Source organism: Clavelina lepadiformis, chromosome 5 (genome assembly GCF_947623445.1).
Source record: "Clavelina lepadiformis chromosome 5, kaClaLepa1.1, whole genome shotgun sequence".
Lineage (NCBI taxonomy): Eukaryota > Metazoa > Chordata > Ascidiacea > Aplousobranchia > Clavelinidae > Clavelina > Clavelina lepadiformis.
Genome location: NC_135244.1, coordinates 4184998 through 4202727, shown reverse-complemented (window position 1 = coordinate 4202727; position 17730 = coordinate 4184998). Strand labels below are relative to the sequence as shown.

The 17730-nt window shown below is 37.1% G+C and overlaps 2 protein-coding genes across 4 annotated transcripts; one reads left to right on the top strand and one right to left on the bottom strand.

The window, feature by feature from the left end:
- Positions 1-1301: 1301 nt before the first annotated feature.
- On the bottom strand, positions 1302-7631 carry LOC143460134 (uncharacterized). Of its 2 annotated transcripts, none has more exons than XM_076957534.1 (7): positions 5046-7631; positions 4164-4278; positions 3630-3836; positions 3136-3353; positions 2801-2972; positions 2427-2636; positions 1302-2306 (listed from the first exon to the last, which is right to left on the bottom strand). In XM_076957534.1, exons 1-7 carry the CDS (start codon positions 5127-5129, stop codon positions 1801-1803), a joined length of 1512 nt encoding a protein of 503 aa, XP_076813649.1. In that variant the 5' UTR covers positions 5130-7631; the 3' UTR covers positions 1302-1800. The 2 variants fall into 2 exon arrangements, with proteins under 2 accessions (XP_076813649.1, XP_076813648.1); XM_076957533.1 differs by having other exon boundaries at positions 4164-4281; positions 5046-7627.
- A 5850-nt stretch (positions 7632-13481) lies between these two features.
- Positions 13482-17721, top strand: LOC143459086 (uncharacterized). 2 transcript variants are annotated; one of them, XM_076956052.1, is made up of 7 exons: positions 13482-14900; positions 15325-15512; positions 15984-16133; positions 16260-16285; positions 16492-16616; positions 16833-17005; positions 17200-17721. In XM_076956052.1, exons 1-7 carry the CDS (start codon positions 14797-14799, stop codon positions 17487-17489), a joined length of 1056 nt encoding a protein of 351 aa, XP_076812167.1. In that variant the 5' UTR covers positions 13482-14796; the 3' UTR covers positions 17490-17721. The 2 variants fall into 2 exon arrangements, with proteins under 2 accessions (XP_076812167.1, XP_076812169.1); XM_076956054.1 differs by having other exon boundaries at positions 13483-14900; positions 16263-16285.
- The last annotated feature ends 9 nt before the right edge of the window (positions 17722-17730 follow it).

The window sequence follows — 17730 nt, the reverse complement described above, 5'->3', positions numbered from 1 at the left end:
ACTCCACTCACCGAGCAACCGTCCTACAGTGAGGTTTTGATTGACTCGCTTCAGCGTTCATTCAAGCAAAAGAACTACTTAAATACCGCCCACGGTACGGTTGGGTCGAGTTATAACAGTTCGGCGGATATGAGCGAGTTCAAAAGTGGCGCAGTGACAGCAGATTCTGTCGAAGCTTCAAGCAAAGGTGAAGAAGAACAAAATAATTTCGCCACTCCCGTCTTGAAAGTTGTGGTGACAAAAAGACACGCCCCTGCCGAAACTGATATTGTTGACGAGAGCACAGTTACCAATTGCGACGATACGTCACATCCGGGGTATCTCCAACACAGGGTCACAAATATGGCGTCAAGAATTGTAAATAAGTACGCCAATACTGCTGACAAAAGCATATCAGATGTGAAACCGTCCACACAGGCTGACGCAATACGACGGGGCACGCAAGCTACGCAACGTGCGTCAACGGCGGGTTACTCACGCACCAAGGAAGCCATGGAGCGAGTTGCCAAACTGGTGCCGAAACGTCAGACAGTGGTAATGCCAAACTTTCCGAAGCAACCTGCTTGGGCATGCCAGAATTTCCCGCATCATTCAAGAAACCCAAAGCTTGCTAACATTCCACAAAACTCGGCTAATTTATCAGTGTCGGTTCAGGGAAATAATTTTAACCGGAACAGACCAACGACAAATCCGCGGCCTCCGAGTAATCCGGAAAACCTCCGAAGTCGTCTTACAAGCGCCAGTGACGGAGTTTATCTCACGTCGTCACAAACAAAGAAAACAGAACCGATTAAGGCGGAAAATCCACTACCTCCACAACTCCCGCCTACACAGCAACGTCTCCCGCCAGCTGATAATCAACAAAAAACTGCTGCAACTGCACCACGAAATGTGCCTGAATCGACCACGACCGCTTATACGGATTTCCAGCCTATCTCCTCTATGCCGGACCACATAAACTTTTGCGATCCGCGAAAAACGGAGCTTATAATCCGTTGGCTTGATGACGTCAATAAGAAACGGAACATCGAGTCCAGGTTACGAAGGATTACGTCATCTAGGACCCACACTTAGTCGCATTTTGATAACGTCACTAGCATGTTGATTAATTATTTTTATAAATTGTGAAAAATGTGCAATGAGACCTCAACTGTGTTGTGTCCTGATCGTTTTGTCTTTACGCTTGTGGGTTTAATAATAAACTCATGAGATGATTAAAGTATTTTGTTACCCTGTTTGCTGTTAAAGGAAATAAATTTTGTGGTACAAAATTTTTCTCACACATAGTTGCATCACCCGAGTACAATTTTTTCGTTTATTTTTTCTTCGCCTGTGAACCAGCATAGTGAATCATTTAAAATGTGGTTGACATTTAATAGGTCACTTAAAACGCAAAGAAAGTGTAGATCAAGAAAGATATTAAATGAAGAAGTGGTTATGCATAAGCAAAATTGACATAAAAAAAATAAAAAACGTACTTACGGTATAAAATAACAAGTGCTGGTAGATTTTTTAAGAACAATCTCAATAAATGGTTATAAATGAGATTTTCATAAAAATAAGATTGCACAACATGTTTTGTTTCAATCAACAGGAAAACAGCGGGATTAGTAGCTAGTGATTTTTTGACAGGAAAAGCAACAAAGCTTCGATTTTAGCAAAGTTACAAATACTCAAACAGTAGGTACTTGTGCGTCAAACATGTAGGCTACTTAATTCTTTTCACTTATGAAACAATGCTTTTTAATGCAAATAATTTAAAAAATTTTTTAAAGATGTTTGTTTTATGTATTCATCAAGCTAATATGCGTCGGCTGTTGCCCAGTTAACGTAACAAGGTACCGTGAACCCGGATGACCCATTGGCAAGCGACCAAATGATTGAGAAAGTTGAGGCAATTCCACCCACTACACCAATGAATATAATCTCCCCAAGAAGAATTTTTATGTACAAAGGAATTTCGATCTGCTCCCACTCAAGTCTTGCGTGTGTCTCGGATTCGGTCGCCAAGTCCGTGCTGGATGCACTTTCTTCTTTATCCTTACTTCTCGGCGGCACACCATCACCGGAAACGGCTGTGTAAATCATCTCTTCGTGGTACTTTGATAGTTCCCCGGGCGCATCTGAGGGTTCCTTTTGACACGAGAGCAAAACATAAAAAAGTGGGGGGAAAACAAAATTAGTTGCGGTTACGGTGCTTCCCCCAACTAGAGACAGGATTATTCCGAAATGCGGAATGCTGAGTCCAAGGAAGGCTATGCCACATGTAGTCAGCGTTCTCAAGACACAACGCTTCCAACCAAATTCTGCAAAAAAGCAGTTTATGTTTACAGCCACTGTCCAGACAAACTATGCTTTAGCAACGTTTAAAAGTAATCCAAATCCAAAAAATTTTTTTTCATGAAAGTTGATCGGCAAAAACTTACTGGCTTCGATTCCAAAAAATCGTTCCAAATCTTGGTTTATCGGATTCATCACAATAAGATAGGCCATCATTAGATGTGACGTGATAAGCGCTATGACTGTATAAAGGATAGGGCCGCCTTCCATTTCATCTAAAATATTACTTTGTTTCATTCGATCACCGAAGACTATGAATCCAGAGATTGCGACGGGAAGATACAGAGACAACGTAGCTGAAACGTAAGAAAACGATTTTACCTGCTTGCATTGTGCAAACCATTTTTGTCTATTTTTTTTCTCTTTGATGTAATGCAGGAGTTAAAAGAGACTGAAAGAATTGCTTTAAGCCTTGAGTAGAAATAGCAACAGAAAGGATTTCTTTAATTCATGGACTTACTCATGATCCCAATTATTACAGAATAAGGAAACTTGTCTGGGTTTTTCATGTCGACCTGAATTGTTGGAAAAACGCTTGCTCCTCCAAATGCAAACAAAATTGTACCGAACGCCGTAAAGAAGCTGGTAAAAGAAGGGTTCTCATGTGTGGTAGGAGGTTGACTTGGCGCCATCTAACGTAAATTAGAAAATGAACTATTTCAAAGAAATTTAGACCATTTATATTGCTTCAATCAGTCAGTTTCAAACATCTCCTTTTTGCTTGTTTATAATATGTAATATAATAATATATTTGTTATATTTGTTATATTATTCCTGTTTTGCTATGTACGCAACCTTTGCTATTCCTGCAACGATTAAAATGCCTGCAATTGCAGATGTGGCCGCCGCAATTATAGCAGCTTGCCAGAAATCCTTCGGAGTACCAAGCCATGTCAGAGGTATGAGAAAAGCGGTAACTATAAGCACAAGGTAACAAGTATGGAAATCTTTTTGGTCGATTTTATGAATCAAGTTTCCCATGTTTCCAGCAATCAGTAAAAGATATACAGTGCCTGAAAATTAAAATACATAAATTCACAGTTTTGCTGAATACTTGTCGTCAGTATAACGGGTTATGTTCAATTTTTCTTCAAACTTTACAAATATGCAAATAATTTGCAAAGCGAGCGACTATATACAGAGCAAACGATACCATTAAATCAGAGTTTTTCGAAAGCCAAATTGCAGGTTTACCAATTGCAGTGTAATTAAAACTGATCAATGAATGTCTGACTACATCGCATACTACAGGCCAACTGACTTTTTAGTCGAATACATTAACAACTTACCAGCACCGATCAGTGTGAGTAAAATGCATATTCTCGTGATATATTTTCCCCATTTTCCGGCGGCACGGAAGCCGATCGTAGGATACGGATCAGCGATATAATCCTCCTCATATTCCGGATAGCGCTTCCTTAAAACAGTCCAGCATTTTCCCAACAAGCTTCCGGTGTATGACGAAAGAAGCCCGCATACGATCATAAGAGGAATTCCTGATGAGAATAAATAAATATAAATTTGACAAAGATAATTTAGTTTAGTACCATTTAGATTTGTTTACTTTATCGGCGTGCAATATACAGCATATATGAGCACACTCGGCTCGTATAAAAACGCTTCTTTTCGAGTTGATGCTACTACCTTCGCTAAAATATCTGGATGAAGCAAATAAATCAGGTTTGCCAGCCAGCTGGTTAATCAGTTACTTACTCATACAATTATATGCAGGTGGTTTAGGCTACGTTGTTTGCATTTGTGCCGCTTTAACATACAAGCGAATGGTTCAATTTGCGGCGAATCATGTCCAAAAACACATATACCTGCCCAACCACTGTCAACCAGGGCTTTAGGAACTGCTAGTATTCCGCTTCCGCACATTGTTCCCACGATGAAAACCGCTCCCACGAAAACTGACAACCCCTTCTTTTTGGTCAGCTTCTAAAAAATGAATAGTGAATTACGATTCTTCTCCGTATGAAGCTAATGAGTTCTATACAAGGCCATGTAGAATTACTCTGTAAAAGTCAACACTTTTTCTTTTAAAAACGGCAAAACAGAATTAGCGTAATAATAGCATCCAAGACCACTTGGCACATTGCCTTTATCCAGACATAACATGGAAACAGGTTACCTAGGGCAGCCTACATGACACGTTTTGTAAAAGATGTTGCTATGAGTAGCCTATATACTAGGGATAGGCCGATACGAACCCAAACCCGAATAGATTCGCCGAATATCGCCTTTATGGAAGATTCGGGCGAACACGAATACCAACAATGGTGAACCCAAATACAATATTACTTATAAATTTACTGACTTTTGTTAAAAATGATGATCTAGTTTCCCGACAAAGCTAAAATAAAGTCAGCAGTATTTACAAGGAACGTCGTTTTCTCAACGATTTTGCTTTTTCAAACGTTTTTTAAACACTATTTTTCGAAAGAAAGCGATTTGTTTATCGATTACGTCATTGTACAAGCAAGACTTGACGATTTTTGAATGAACTTTTATTGTTTAGTTCTAATACGAATAGATTCGGGATTCGTTCGTGTCGACCTTCATGATATTCGGGTTCGCACGAACCCGAATAATTTTCTCCGCGGCACATCCCTACTATATACATTATACCTATCACCATTGTTATACATCCTCATGGCATTATTGTAATGTAATCCGGTATACAGGTGTTTGATCAAACTTACGGAGTGGAAAGATTGCCCTTCGTCGTTCTCGACATCACTTTTTTCAGAAATGAGCGATTCTTGTTCTCCAGCTTCAGATGCCATTATACCGGTTCTGTTTAATTTGATTAGGAAGAAATCGAAAACTTTAACGGCAAATAATCACTTAAGAAGTCTTCTGTCGGCACCTGGTTTACATTTCAGTCATGCGGAGACAATTCTATACACTTTGCACCACATCACGACTTCATTTCTGTATGTGGAAAAAATCTGCATTGTCAACTGTTGTTAGTCTTCCACAAGTCGAAATACAGTCGACTCCGCTTAATTCGGACACTTTGGTTCCGCTCACTTTTGGCCGAATTAAGCGGAAAATCAATTGTTCGTTTCATGGTCATGCATAAAGGCAAAAAACGCATTTAAAACACTGTAGTGTTGCGTAATAAATGAATTGCAGCTGCGCTATACTGCAGTAACTGGCACTGATCGCATAAAACGTCTTCGTTTACTTTAGTGAGCAATTTCACTTTTTGTGCTAAACTTTTCTGTACAATTTTGTCCTACAAGATGGACGCAATTGTACCGAAGTAAAAGCGACTATGAAGCTGGCACGGCGTTATATGAGTTCATTGTCGATTGTTACTGCATCGATCGTCCTTGTTTCACCATAATCACTCATAATGCAATTGAATCTTGTCTTAAAACGAACGAAGTACTGTTTATTGTGTCATAACCTAACGATGGAATTGCGAACCTGTGTCCGAATTAAGCGGAGGATTGTCCGAATTAACAGGAGTTTTTTACGTTCAATTTTTACTTTTGTTCCGTTCCCGAGCATTTTGGCCGAATAAAGCGGTTGTCCGGGTTATCCGGTGTCCGAATTAAGCGGATTCGACTGTAGTTGCAAAAGCCAAAATAAAAAATCTGGTCTCGTGAATAAGCATATGAAGCGTCGTTCGCAGAGCCATCCCGGAAATAGAAAAACATTTCCTTGTATAGGCGTCTGAATATTACCCTATAGCTCTGACAATGGCGCAATTCGTAGTTTAATATTTTGCTTTTGATCACGGAGCTTAGTTGCTTTGTCGTCAAATTATTGGAACTAGGCCTTATGATAGAGTAGATAGACCTTTTGCACACTAAAAACGCCTAAATTAATATGTCGGCCACGTGACACTTTTTGGTAACAATCGGTGGTTTTGCTTGTCTTTTACAATACAGATTTCTTTTTTGTTGTCTTTGTCTATGTTAAGAAACAATAAGTTTTCGAAGTTTGCTTAGATTTTGAATAGGCACCATACATATAATTTTTCCACAAAATTCTAACTTAAAGAAACAGTCGCATAGTCTATAATATAACTGACTGATTGTAGTCCGGTATCTACGGTACCGTACCACTTGAATGAAGTTAATTTCAAGATTAAAATTGACCTATTTCTATTTAATTTTCTTTTATATAAGTAGGCTATCGTCGTTAGCACCTTTTAACCTTGTCTCATAATATGGCAAAATAATTGCATGTTTCATTTGCTTGTTGTAGGCCTGTAGGGCGTAGGCCTACACCTTCAGTCCTCGCTCCTCTTTACCACTTAGGACTTGTCCGACGCTTATCGGAATGCATATATGCGTTCGTAATCTATGATATTTAGTCGAAAAATACTGGTGTCGTTGCCTAAAGGAAACGAAAACAGTGCCTGTAAAAAATTCACGTGCATTTCCTATAGAACCTGAAGCTCATTTGTCATCAAATTCACGAATGCGCACAACGGGTTGTGCAAAAAGTCAATTTAAAAACCAAGTCGCCAAAGGAACATACAACTGCACGAAAATTACAATTAAAGTCATAAATGCTGAAATTGAAATAGGCTAATCTGAATGTGTTGCGTCATATTTTTGTATACTGATCTCCATAAATGGTTGAACGCACGAAAACTTGACCGACCCTGAATGTTGGCGCAACCTGTAGCTATGTAAGGAATGGCGCACGTTTATGCCTAATGATGTTATGACTTCCAGCCAATTGTTGCCGTTACTTGTTGATCACAACGTATAGTAATTAACAACGCTTTCCTTGACAAATCGTAGTTGTTTACGTATAAGCATAAAATTTCTTTCGTCACATCCTGTGCGTCTGTCCCGCCTTAGTCTCAAATCAACCAGCAATAATAAAAACCACAGAAGACTTGAATATTTAATTACCTTTTCAACTTCGATACGTTTACGCGGCTTGAAGTGTTTATGTTTATGTTTATGTTTATGAAAACATGTACGTTATAGAGCACCAACAAACCTACAGCAGGCCTACGTACATCGTACAAGCTTTGTCGTTATTTACAAATCTAAGCTGACAGCGCTATCGTCTCTCTTCCAGTCGATCATGGGATCGGTCAATCGAAGTCTGAGCAAGCAACACGCTAGTATAAAAGCTATGACGTGTATTGTTCAATACAAAACAGGGGGAGATATTTCAAACTGTTTAAAGTTTATTTCGTCACTGGTCTGGTTGTTAACATGATTTATTCCCAAGATACCTAAAGTAGCCGGACAATAGAGTACCTTCCTTTGCTTATGTCGTATACTCTATGCTCGAACTTCCATATGCGCATTAACTACAGCATTATGCGGTAACTTCTGCTCAATGCATCGAACCGCTTAGTTTTATCTTGCGTCCATCGATATTAGCATTGTGACGCAACAGATAAGCGATTGAAATGCATGTAGTAAATCATTTATGCGCTGTATTGTAATGGCATAACATGTTTTATGACATTTTCGACAATCTCGTGACCAAAAGCAATCAAAAGGAGCGGTTGCAAAATTTGTTTTCCCAATCACGTGAGTGTCTGGTAGTAGGAACTGAAAGAAGGCATACCACAAAACGTACCAGCAAACCATATCAATATAATTTGCTGTTTTTTTGTCCAGGTTACCTGAACTCTGTGCTTATATCGATGCTTAATATAATCATTTTAATTATATTTTTATACTATATCTATACCAGAATGATAACCTTTCTGTATTGTTAACTACTGCATATCTTATCTACCAACATAGACTAAACTACGTCACCGTCACGGGGAAAACACTCCCGGTAAAACGCCCAAGACAAAAAAGTAACTTCATAAACTGCATGCGATGTTCAGTTCGAACTCCGGATGTAATTAACCGTTAAAAGTTTACCATGTTGATGTTGGTTGTCTTCCTTTATCTGTTTCATCGTATTTGTCCTTGTGCTTTTATAGCGCTCTTTATACAAGGAACAACGAGAAATATGAATTCATATATTTCTCGTTACTGTAAAGTGCACTAAACCTCATTTGCAGTAAAGTTGCAATCTTTTCCCTACCCAGTTAACTGAATTTTATCTACGGTTGTTTTCTAAGCTTTTTTTGTCCTTCTAATAGTGTGTTGCGAAATCTGAAATTTGTTGTTTTGTTAACTCTAGATTTCTTGCTCGAATCGTAACACTGTTATATATTTTCGGTGGGCTAATGTGTTTCAAAGGCCGTTGTTTTTAGCTAGCTTAGTTTAAAGCTAAATAAAATTGCATACTTGCTTAGGCGTAGCCGGGGGGGGGGGGGGGGGGGCGAAAGGGGCCATAGCCCCCCAAATTTTTGTGTTTATAGGCTTCTACATCAGGTGGCGGTGTCTTAAAACAAACACTTTGTAGTTCCCTTGAACTAATGAAACATTTGGCCCCCCCCCAATTTTTTTCTGGCTACGCCACTGCATAGGCCAACTTTACACATTTGTTCTATACGGCAAGTAGTCATCAGCCCACGCTGTGATACTCCTGCTGCAGGCAGCGAATTCTGTACTTGATTGGCATTGATGGTCTACAACTGCTTTCAAATTGCATGACATATTGCTTCCCACCAAATTGTGATAAGTTTTTTTTGATAACATCAGTTAAATATCTACCTTACGTTTACGCTATTTCTGTTCAAATCGTTGTACACTTCTCTCACGATATTTTGCATGAAAATAAGCAAAGTGTTTCAACAACAAAGGCTGTTTTTCTGGACTATGACGATTGTTACTTTAATCAACGTATCGCCGATTAATATAGGTAATTTTATAACTTAGTGAGGGGAAGTCTAAAAACAAGTTGATCTTATATGAAAGAGCACTATTAACTGAACATTCTGGTAAAATATTTTTGAAAAATATTTCGTAGTTATCAGCAAAAGAAAATCGCAAAAAGTCTCAGGTTTTGACCTTCTTTGTGACGTAGATGTCTTGTGATGTCATACATTAGTCAAGTTGCTTGACAACAAGCTGCTGCTGTTGTTTTTCTTGCGCGGTAATCAATTGAAGTTAAAAGTGTAGGTTATAGAAGTTTAGCCTATGTCTAATTAGGCGTCGTGTTAAGAAATTAGCAATGTGAAGCATTCTAAGTGACTAAATTACGATTGTTTTAAATATAAAATCCTCTTGCCCAATCCTTTGCGTCCGTGAAGTTACGGTATCTTTTGGACTGCATAGACCAGTGGTTCCAAACTGCCGGTCTGTGGAATTTTTTTGCCGGTCTACATAGTAGGCCTATCTTGCTTTTTCCCAAGCTAGTTTTAATATGGACTCATAAGCATTGCAAAGTTGTTACTCCCTGCAAAACTCATTTTACGCCTGGCCGATTCACAGCAGTAAAACTGGCGCATCTTGGCTTCGTTGATACCGCAAACGTAACGACAACTTTGATAAAGAAAAATATTACACATGTCTGTTCTATTCACTATGATCTTTTGTTGCCGGTCCGTGAACATTTTGTTAAAAATCTTTACCGGTCCTCCGTTGTTAGAAAGATTAGGAAACACTGGAATAGACTACCGTTCAAACCAGTACCGTACTAGTTGCCGTGCTTGGGCTATAGGCTGTCATCTATCAATCTGTTGGCAGTTAGAGCAATCTATACAGCTGTAACAGATACATACATGATATACAGTAGGTATTGTTAAATTTATGAATTTGCGAATGTTGTCTGCGATTGCGTATGGCATCACACGAGCCTTGATCAACGTCACAATTTAAGCAAATTTAGCGATTTTCTTTTGCTGATTATTACCTAGCCAAGAATTATTACTCAAAACTATTTTAGCAGAATATTCAGTGAGTAGTGTTCTTTCATATAAAATCAATTTGTTTTTTGCACTTGCCCTTCAGTTTAAACGAGGCAAAAATACAGTAAAAAATGATTATCAGAACTGGTAATATTAAAGTTTAAGTAGGTTATTGTCAACTCCTATTTGACAAATAGATTTTTAATCAGCTCAAACCGAATTTGTGGGCAACGTGACAGCATCAACATTTTGATGATAATGACAAGGTTCTACGAGGGCTCATTTTGATACGTTCGTCGCTAGTTTTATGTCAAAGCAATTTAGTCGATCTTTGTTAAAGTTTAGGCACTTTAATTGTTGTGAATGAATCTAATATTTTATTTTGCACACATGCAGTACATTTTCAATTAAATAAATAATTTTCATCAGGACCGGAGCTGGTTTGTGGCCTGTAGCACAAAAAATATGCCAGGCATTAATACGACCAAAATATTTTGAATAGTTCAATAAATGTTTGTAGTTATATAAACCGGTATTTTAGCAAATGGCAAATAACACTACAGACGTCGTCAACAATCTACAATTAATACAATGCCGATGTTTGAAACTTGAATGTATAGTATGTTATAGGTACAGTCAGGATTTTGTCATTCGCAACTTTGTTATCGGGAAAATTGTTCATTTCTGACGTTTGGGCGTGTTGCAGTATCATCTTCATCTGTCCGGCTAAACGTGTACAGCATACGTGTCAAAATCCCGGCCCGCTTTACAATAAAACTTAGCCCGCAATGTTATTTTATACATTGAACTATTTCCGGCCCGCGAGATCTTTGTACAGTATAACTTACTTTTTTTAAGCAAGAAACAAGATTATAACAAATCGCACAATACAGCAGCACAGCGGTTGCCCCATCGTAGTCGTACGATAGAATAAATAGATTTATTCTAACGCTTGGAATCTGGGCTGCTTTTTTTTCTTTATTGTTTGTTAATTCTTTAATGCTTTTGCAAGGAGATGAATGAAACATAATTACGTAAGAGAAAAATTATCAAAAATAGCCCAGTCAAAAATCGTCAAAAACATCAAAAATTTGGTGTTGTTTCGCTGCTTGTTTCAATTCATGTACTCGTGTCACGAAACGTTCAATCAAGTTTTATCCTTACGGCCTGCGGCGTTAAATAAGTTTTGAGTTTTGGCCCCTGGTTCGATTGAGTTTGACACCCCTGGTGTACAGCGTCCTCGCTAAGCAAACAAATCAACGTGTTATTGGCCCAGCCTTCTTTTTGCTCAAAATGGTAACGAGCTGAGAACTAGACAGAAAGCATTCCATATATAGACCAATGTTACTTAGATAAATAATCTTGAATGCAACCATACCAGACCGCTTTAAATTTGCTTTTTTTCTTGTTGTTTATCATTCAAAATTACAAGCAATCGATGGCATTGCTTTGACTTCACCTTGCAGGACTTGATGTTAACTTGCAATTATATTTTTCGTGTAAATTCTCCCAGGAGGCTTTTCCAATATTTTGCTGTTTTATGAACACTAGACCTATATGATTAGCATTTTTAAAGCCCCGGGACATTTGTAACAAATAATAATGTATACTGCGCTACTGGACGTATAACAGTTGGCGACTTCAGTCACTCCTTTAGCCGTGCGAGATGACCGGTGAAGTTTGGTGATGTTTATAGCTATTTCTCAATACTATAACGAGTCTCATCTCAAGACGTGATTATTGCTGATTATTAGCTGTCCTAGAAATGCCTTGCGTATGGTCAGATAACCTCATATTAATTTTCCAGTTATTTTCTTGGCTCGGCCGTCGGAGTTATTAAATCAACATATAAACGTAAGTTTAAAGTTTACGTAACGATAAAAATATCCAATCCAATACGAGCATCGTCATGTAATTAAAGCAATCACTGTGATGGTTACGTCACACCTTTTATTGATAAAAATTTCCAAAAAATCATTTCGGCTACTTATAATTTCCGTAGACAAGTTTATATTGCTATGTTTTAAAAATATAGTCACCACTGAAGAGCAAATGAATTTTTGTCATGCGGTATGATAATAGGCGACCTAAAATGAAATATTTAAAGTTGATGGTGGCTGAAGCGTGTTAAATTCAGTATCTAAAAAAAAGAAGAAAATATTGTTGCATTTGAAAGATAAAGTTTTAACTATTCAACACGAGGCTTTTCAAACTTTAGCTTACTTCATCAGGTGTACCGTACTATTTGTAACATAAGGCCTAAAAAAGTAAACACTCTGTGCCACCATGCAACCACCACCATATTTTTGCTAAAAATTGGTACAAAACTCTCCTACAACTTTTCCACGAACCCATGGTTGGGAGTTACTGTATTCAATATACTATATCAGGGGTGGCCAAACTGCGGCTCTTTGAGCCTTTGATTGCGGCTCTTTAATGAATTAGCATTGTTGAACTAGATTACTAGACATGCATTTTCCCGGTCTAGACGAGTTGTTTGATCAGATTATGAAACAATGCGTTCTATCACACGTAGTAACAATGGACTCATTGTTAGTAATAATCAAATTACACTCCAAAAAGTACATTATTGTATAGAAGTGTGCTAACTTGTACACTGTAGTTAAGTAAACTGTCAGATTGAAGCTGTAAGTCAGGGTTGACCTAGTTTTAAGTCTTGGTTATGGTTATACTAATAATTGCAAAAAGAGTTGGTGAAGCCCAGGTGGAGCCTCATAGTATCACCACGCAGCACTTATGTTTATCAAATAGCTACACTTCGTTGTGAGTGAATAAATTCGTGTTTTTTATTTTGTTTGTGTTGTGGCTCTTTTAAAACTGGAATTTGTCATATGCGGCTCGAGCATCAAGCAGGTCTGGCCACCCCTGTACTATATTCTTCTCATAATGTTTTTGCCGTTTTCTTTCTTTTTTTTTGTTACAAGAAGAAGGCTTTAGCGCAGGGGTTCCCGAAAACGCGGGGACCCTAGCAAATGTTACTTTTGCTACATTGTAAATCCGGCATTGATTGCCATGTCCAAGTTTTCTATCAATTTACTGGAATAAATTTAAGTTGTTTGGACGATCACACCGATAGTTCCTTATGAATTTGAAGTGTATCAACCCCGTCTATTGCATGGAAGCGGAAAATGTTTTGCACTATATTAGCGTTCATAACTAACCAGACCTGAATAACGCGCTTCAATTAATAATACTTTTGGATAAAATGACCTTAGATTGGATAAATCTTAGTGGTTCAAAAGAAGTTGTTTTCTCTTTAAAATGTTTTTAACTTGACAATAAATATAAGTTGTTTATCTTTATTAATGTCTCAATTTAGTTTTGTACTGGGGAATTCCCAAATTTTAAAGTTTGTTAAGTGCCTAAGACTGACTGCAGAATATGCCACTTTTCGATGAGATCTCCGGTGGGCAAAGACAATCGCTGCGGTGAGCCGGTGTGCAGCAACTATACGTGGTGTGCAAAATGGTGTGCTGGCGAACAAACTGTCCAGATATCCTACTTCATGTACTTGAAAACTTACCTAATAGCAAAGAGCAATCCAAACCGAAAGGCGAAATTTGTATTTGATAAATAGGCCTATATCGCTAGTTCCTATGTCGTGTTATATACTGTATTTGCATGAAGGCGCTAAGGTAATACTTTCATCATTATCACCTGTAAACGACAAAAATAGCCACCAGTTGTCGCAATGTGAAACAACCTGGTGAAGTGGTGAGCTGGTGTGCAAGCTGTTTTGCACCCAAAAATCTCCGGTATGCTTGTGACATACTCTGCAGTCTGGGGAGTAACTTCCCAAGAAGAAAGCTTTTTGCCAAAAATTTTACTTAAAACAATTAAAAAAATTGGCAAGAACTCATTCCTCTCCCGAAAAACTACACCCTTTTTGCCCTGGAAATTGGTGCAAAGGATTCCTTGTCAAAAACAAAATTTTTCATTTCGTCAAGTAAAAATCGAATGAGGCACAGGTTGGAAAATTGCTAAATGTACCGGGGGTAAAGATTAATTATGCCTGTAATGGCTGTCGTTTTATCTTGTTGCGCTGGGGTTTTCCCACCCAAAAACAGTAAACTTTGCAATCTGGATTAAGGAAATTAAAAGGTGTTCGCAAACGTTTTGTCTATGGGCAAAACGTTGTACTCTAACATCATAGTATTTAAAAATTGAATTTTGTTATTGAAAACACAGAGCTGGTGAAGAAGAAGGCAAGACTTTTGTTTCCAAAAAAAAATTAGGACAAACACGGTTGAAATGACAAGACTGTTGTGTGGTACTGTAAAGTTTTTCTTTGCCCAGTGTCAAGATTTTAACCCACAACTGCCAGAAGTACTAACTTAATACTGGTGTTTCTTGTTACGTGAATTGTGTAAATCTCTTGTTTTGTTGTTGCTTACTGCTCTTTTAACCTACATAGCTGTAATATTTTAATTTAACACAAGAAATGCATTTGTCAGCACAGAAAAATGTGCAGAAGTAGGTTCCACAAATGGTAGATATTATTCTAAATTTAGTAATGCAATCATATACATTATTTGTTATTCTAATTTAGTGTTTTAAGACATGGTAAAGTTCTTTTTAAGCTGTGCGTAAGCTTATTTATTTTTTAATTTGGTTTGGTTAGATTCACACAGCCACAAGTCTAACTCTATATACAGTCAGGTCATACTTGCCTCGAAGATACTGTACTTTGTAACATGATACCCATTGATTTTGGTTATGCACCTGTGGAAGTAGTTGCAGCTTTTGAAGAAACTTATGGTGGAAATCTGCTGCACTCTTTGGAAACCTTGTTGAACCAGTGAGTGCTGTTTTTGCTAGGTTTTTAAACCTGTTTTTGCTACATGCTTGCCTTATTAGTATCATGATATTCTTACATAAAGAACTTTGTAGAACAGTAGTTGTGACATTTTTCAAATTAAAATTTGGTTAGAGTGCATTTAACTGAAAACAATTTGAGTTTGTTTAGTTTACATTCACTGTCATTGCATTTTTCTTCATACATCATGGAAAAATGAAAATGGACTGGATCCATTTAGAAGTAGATGACCACGTGTACCATTGTATCAGTAGAGCTGGTCTTAATAAAATTATTTCAGCCTTAATAAGTTATAATGGCAAATTCAATAGAATATTAGAATTAGAATATTCAATATTCAAATTAGAATATTCAATAGACAGATACAATTGTAACAAAAGCAAGGGAATATTTTTGTTTTTTGCAGAAGACAAAGATCCAGTTACAATTATTACTTCAAAAGAAAATGTGCCTTTAGCAAGTGGCAGATGCTTGTTCAGGAAAAAGATTTTACTCATCACTTAAAAGACCTTATTTCACGCTTGAATGAATTTGTTAGCAGTTTAAGACTGGATAGTCGAGCGGCTGCTTTGGAATTGTTGCTGTCTTTACCTTGTTAGTATAATGTATGAAGAAAATTGTACTTTTGCCCAACACCTTTGTTGTAATCTATTATCTATACCAGTGTTTTTCAAACTTTGGGTTGCAACCGCCATAAATTCAACTTTTATAAAGATAATTTTTTTTTGCTCATTTCTTACTATGATGCTCACTTATACTGTTTTCTTTATGTGGTTCTTTTATTACTGTGCAGTTAATTTCGTGGATTGTGTGCATTTGTATAATTTCGCCATAGACAAAACTACCACTTGAGATTTGTGATGGAACATTTATTGTTTTAAAATCGTTAACGTGTAGGCTACCCATCAAGGGGTCGTATAGAAATCTCATTTCTAAAACGGAGTCGCAGAGCAAAAAAGTTTGAGAAGCCCTGAACTACACTGTGACAATTTCCATTGTTATAACGACAACACTAAGTGAAATTCCTTCTTTTTAAAATGAACCTTAAATCGTGTAATACTTTAGCACAGCTTGTGGAAATTGGGACACAAACAGATGACTCTATTACACTTTCTGGTATAAAATCTAGTGTTGCCAAAGAAAATCAAATTATTATTGTCGGCTCTAATTTGAAAAGAACCACAAGCACTCAACACCTTGCAAGAGATGACAAAGGTATATTTTAGAAAATGCAATAAAAGTGTACTCAGATTTATGTAAATTTTTTTTGTTTCCGTGATTAATTTTTGCTTGTTGTTGTGGTAATTATTTGCTTTTGATTCACTTTTTATTTTGTTTCAGTAGTGCAGGGAGACACTAGTAGAGAGGTACTAATATACATAGTATTAATATTCATGATATGAAGTTATCAAAGACACATTCGAGCTCAGATTCTTTGCACAGGTGGCACAATGTGCCTTGCAATTTTTGTTACATAGAAGTGTCACTAGGATCTTTCATATATTTTTCGTGCATGTTTTGATAAATATTTAATTGCAAACTGGTTTCTAAACTGTTTTGTTTTTGACAATAGGAGCTCTTTTCCTGTGAACTGTGTGGAAAAAACTTCACGAAGTATACAGACATACAGCAACACGCTAAAACTCATCGTAAGGATAAGTCTAAGACGTGTAGTGAATGTGGAAAAACATTTTCAAGGTATATTGCTTGTTTCCATACTGTAGATGTATTGATATTCTTAAAATGGCATATAGCATAATTTTTACTTTGTGTTAAGCAAAGATTTTTTATCTTTTTTGTGTGATTTTTAATGCCACTCTTTATTCCACACAATTCTTCAACCCATTACGGGTAATACTACTTATTTGTCAAATGTATAGTTTAATCACTATTTTTTTTGTTTTTATTCTGCAGTTGTCACAGTTTGAGTTTACATTCACGTATACACACTGGTGAAAGGCCTTTTGTTTGCGAAACTTGCGGAAGATCATTTGTGCAAAGACAGGATTTGGAAAATCACACTGAAACACATCGTGGAAAAAAACACATATGTGAAACATGTGGAAAATCGTTTACGTTACTAAGAGGTATAATACATTGGTAGTGGTATTGGGTGTACCATGGCATTGTTCAACTCTAGTAATTTATCTCAGTCAGATCTAACTTCTGGTTTTGTCTCAGCATATCTAATCTCATTACAGCTCAAATTCACAAGCTTATAAACCGTAGATTGCATTCAGATCACAGAAATTTTTTGTAAATGATCAGACAATTGCTTTAGGTTTGAAAGAACATCTTAGGTCACATACTGGGGATCGGCCGTTCGTCTGTGAAGTTTGCGGTCGCGCTTATCTCCGCCGATGCAATTTGACTGAACACATGACTCTACATACTGGCGCCAAGCCTTACAAATGCAAGTTTTGCCCGAAAAGTTTTCGAAAAGTGTGCAGCAAAACAAAACATGAGAGGATCCACAGTGGTGAAAGGCCATTTAAATGTGACATATGTAAAAAGGGATTCACACAGAAATATAATCTAAGTGTTCACATGAAAACTCATACAAAGACCTGAGGGTCTGAAATGTTGTGAATAGCGAAACACTGATTTTGCTCAAAAAACTGTATGAATTGTATCCTGTTGTCATTGGTGGAATGTCATTTTTTTTAGTTCTTTGTTATTTCAATATTTACATTGTAATAGTTTCAGGTTTTTCCATATTTTTGACACATTTTTAAATTTCTTATAATCCAAATAACTTCTAAATTTAATATAACTTTGTATAACAGTTTGTTTTCAATGCAGAGGTAGGTCA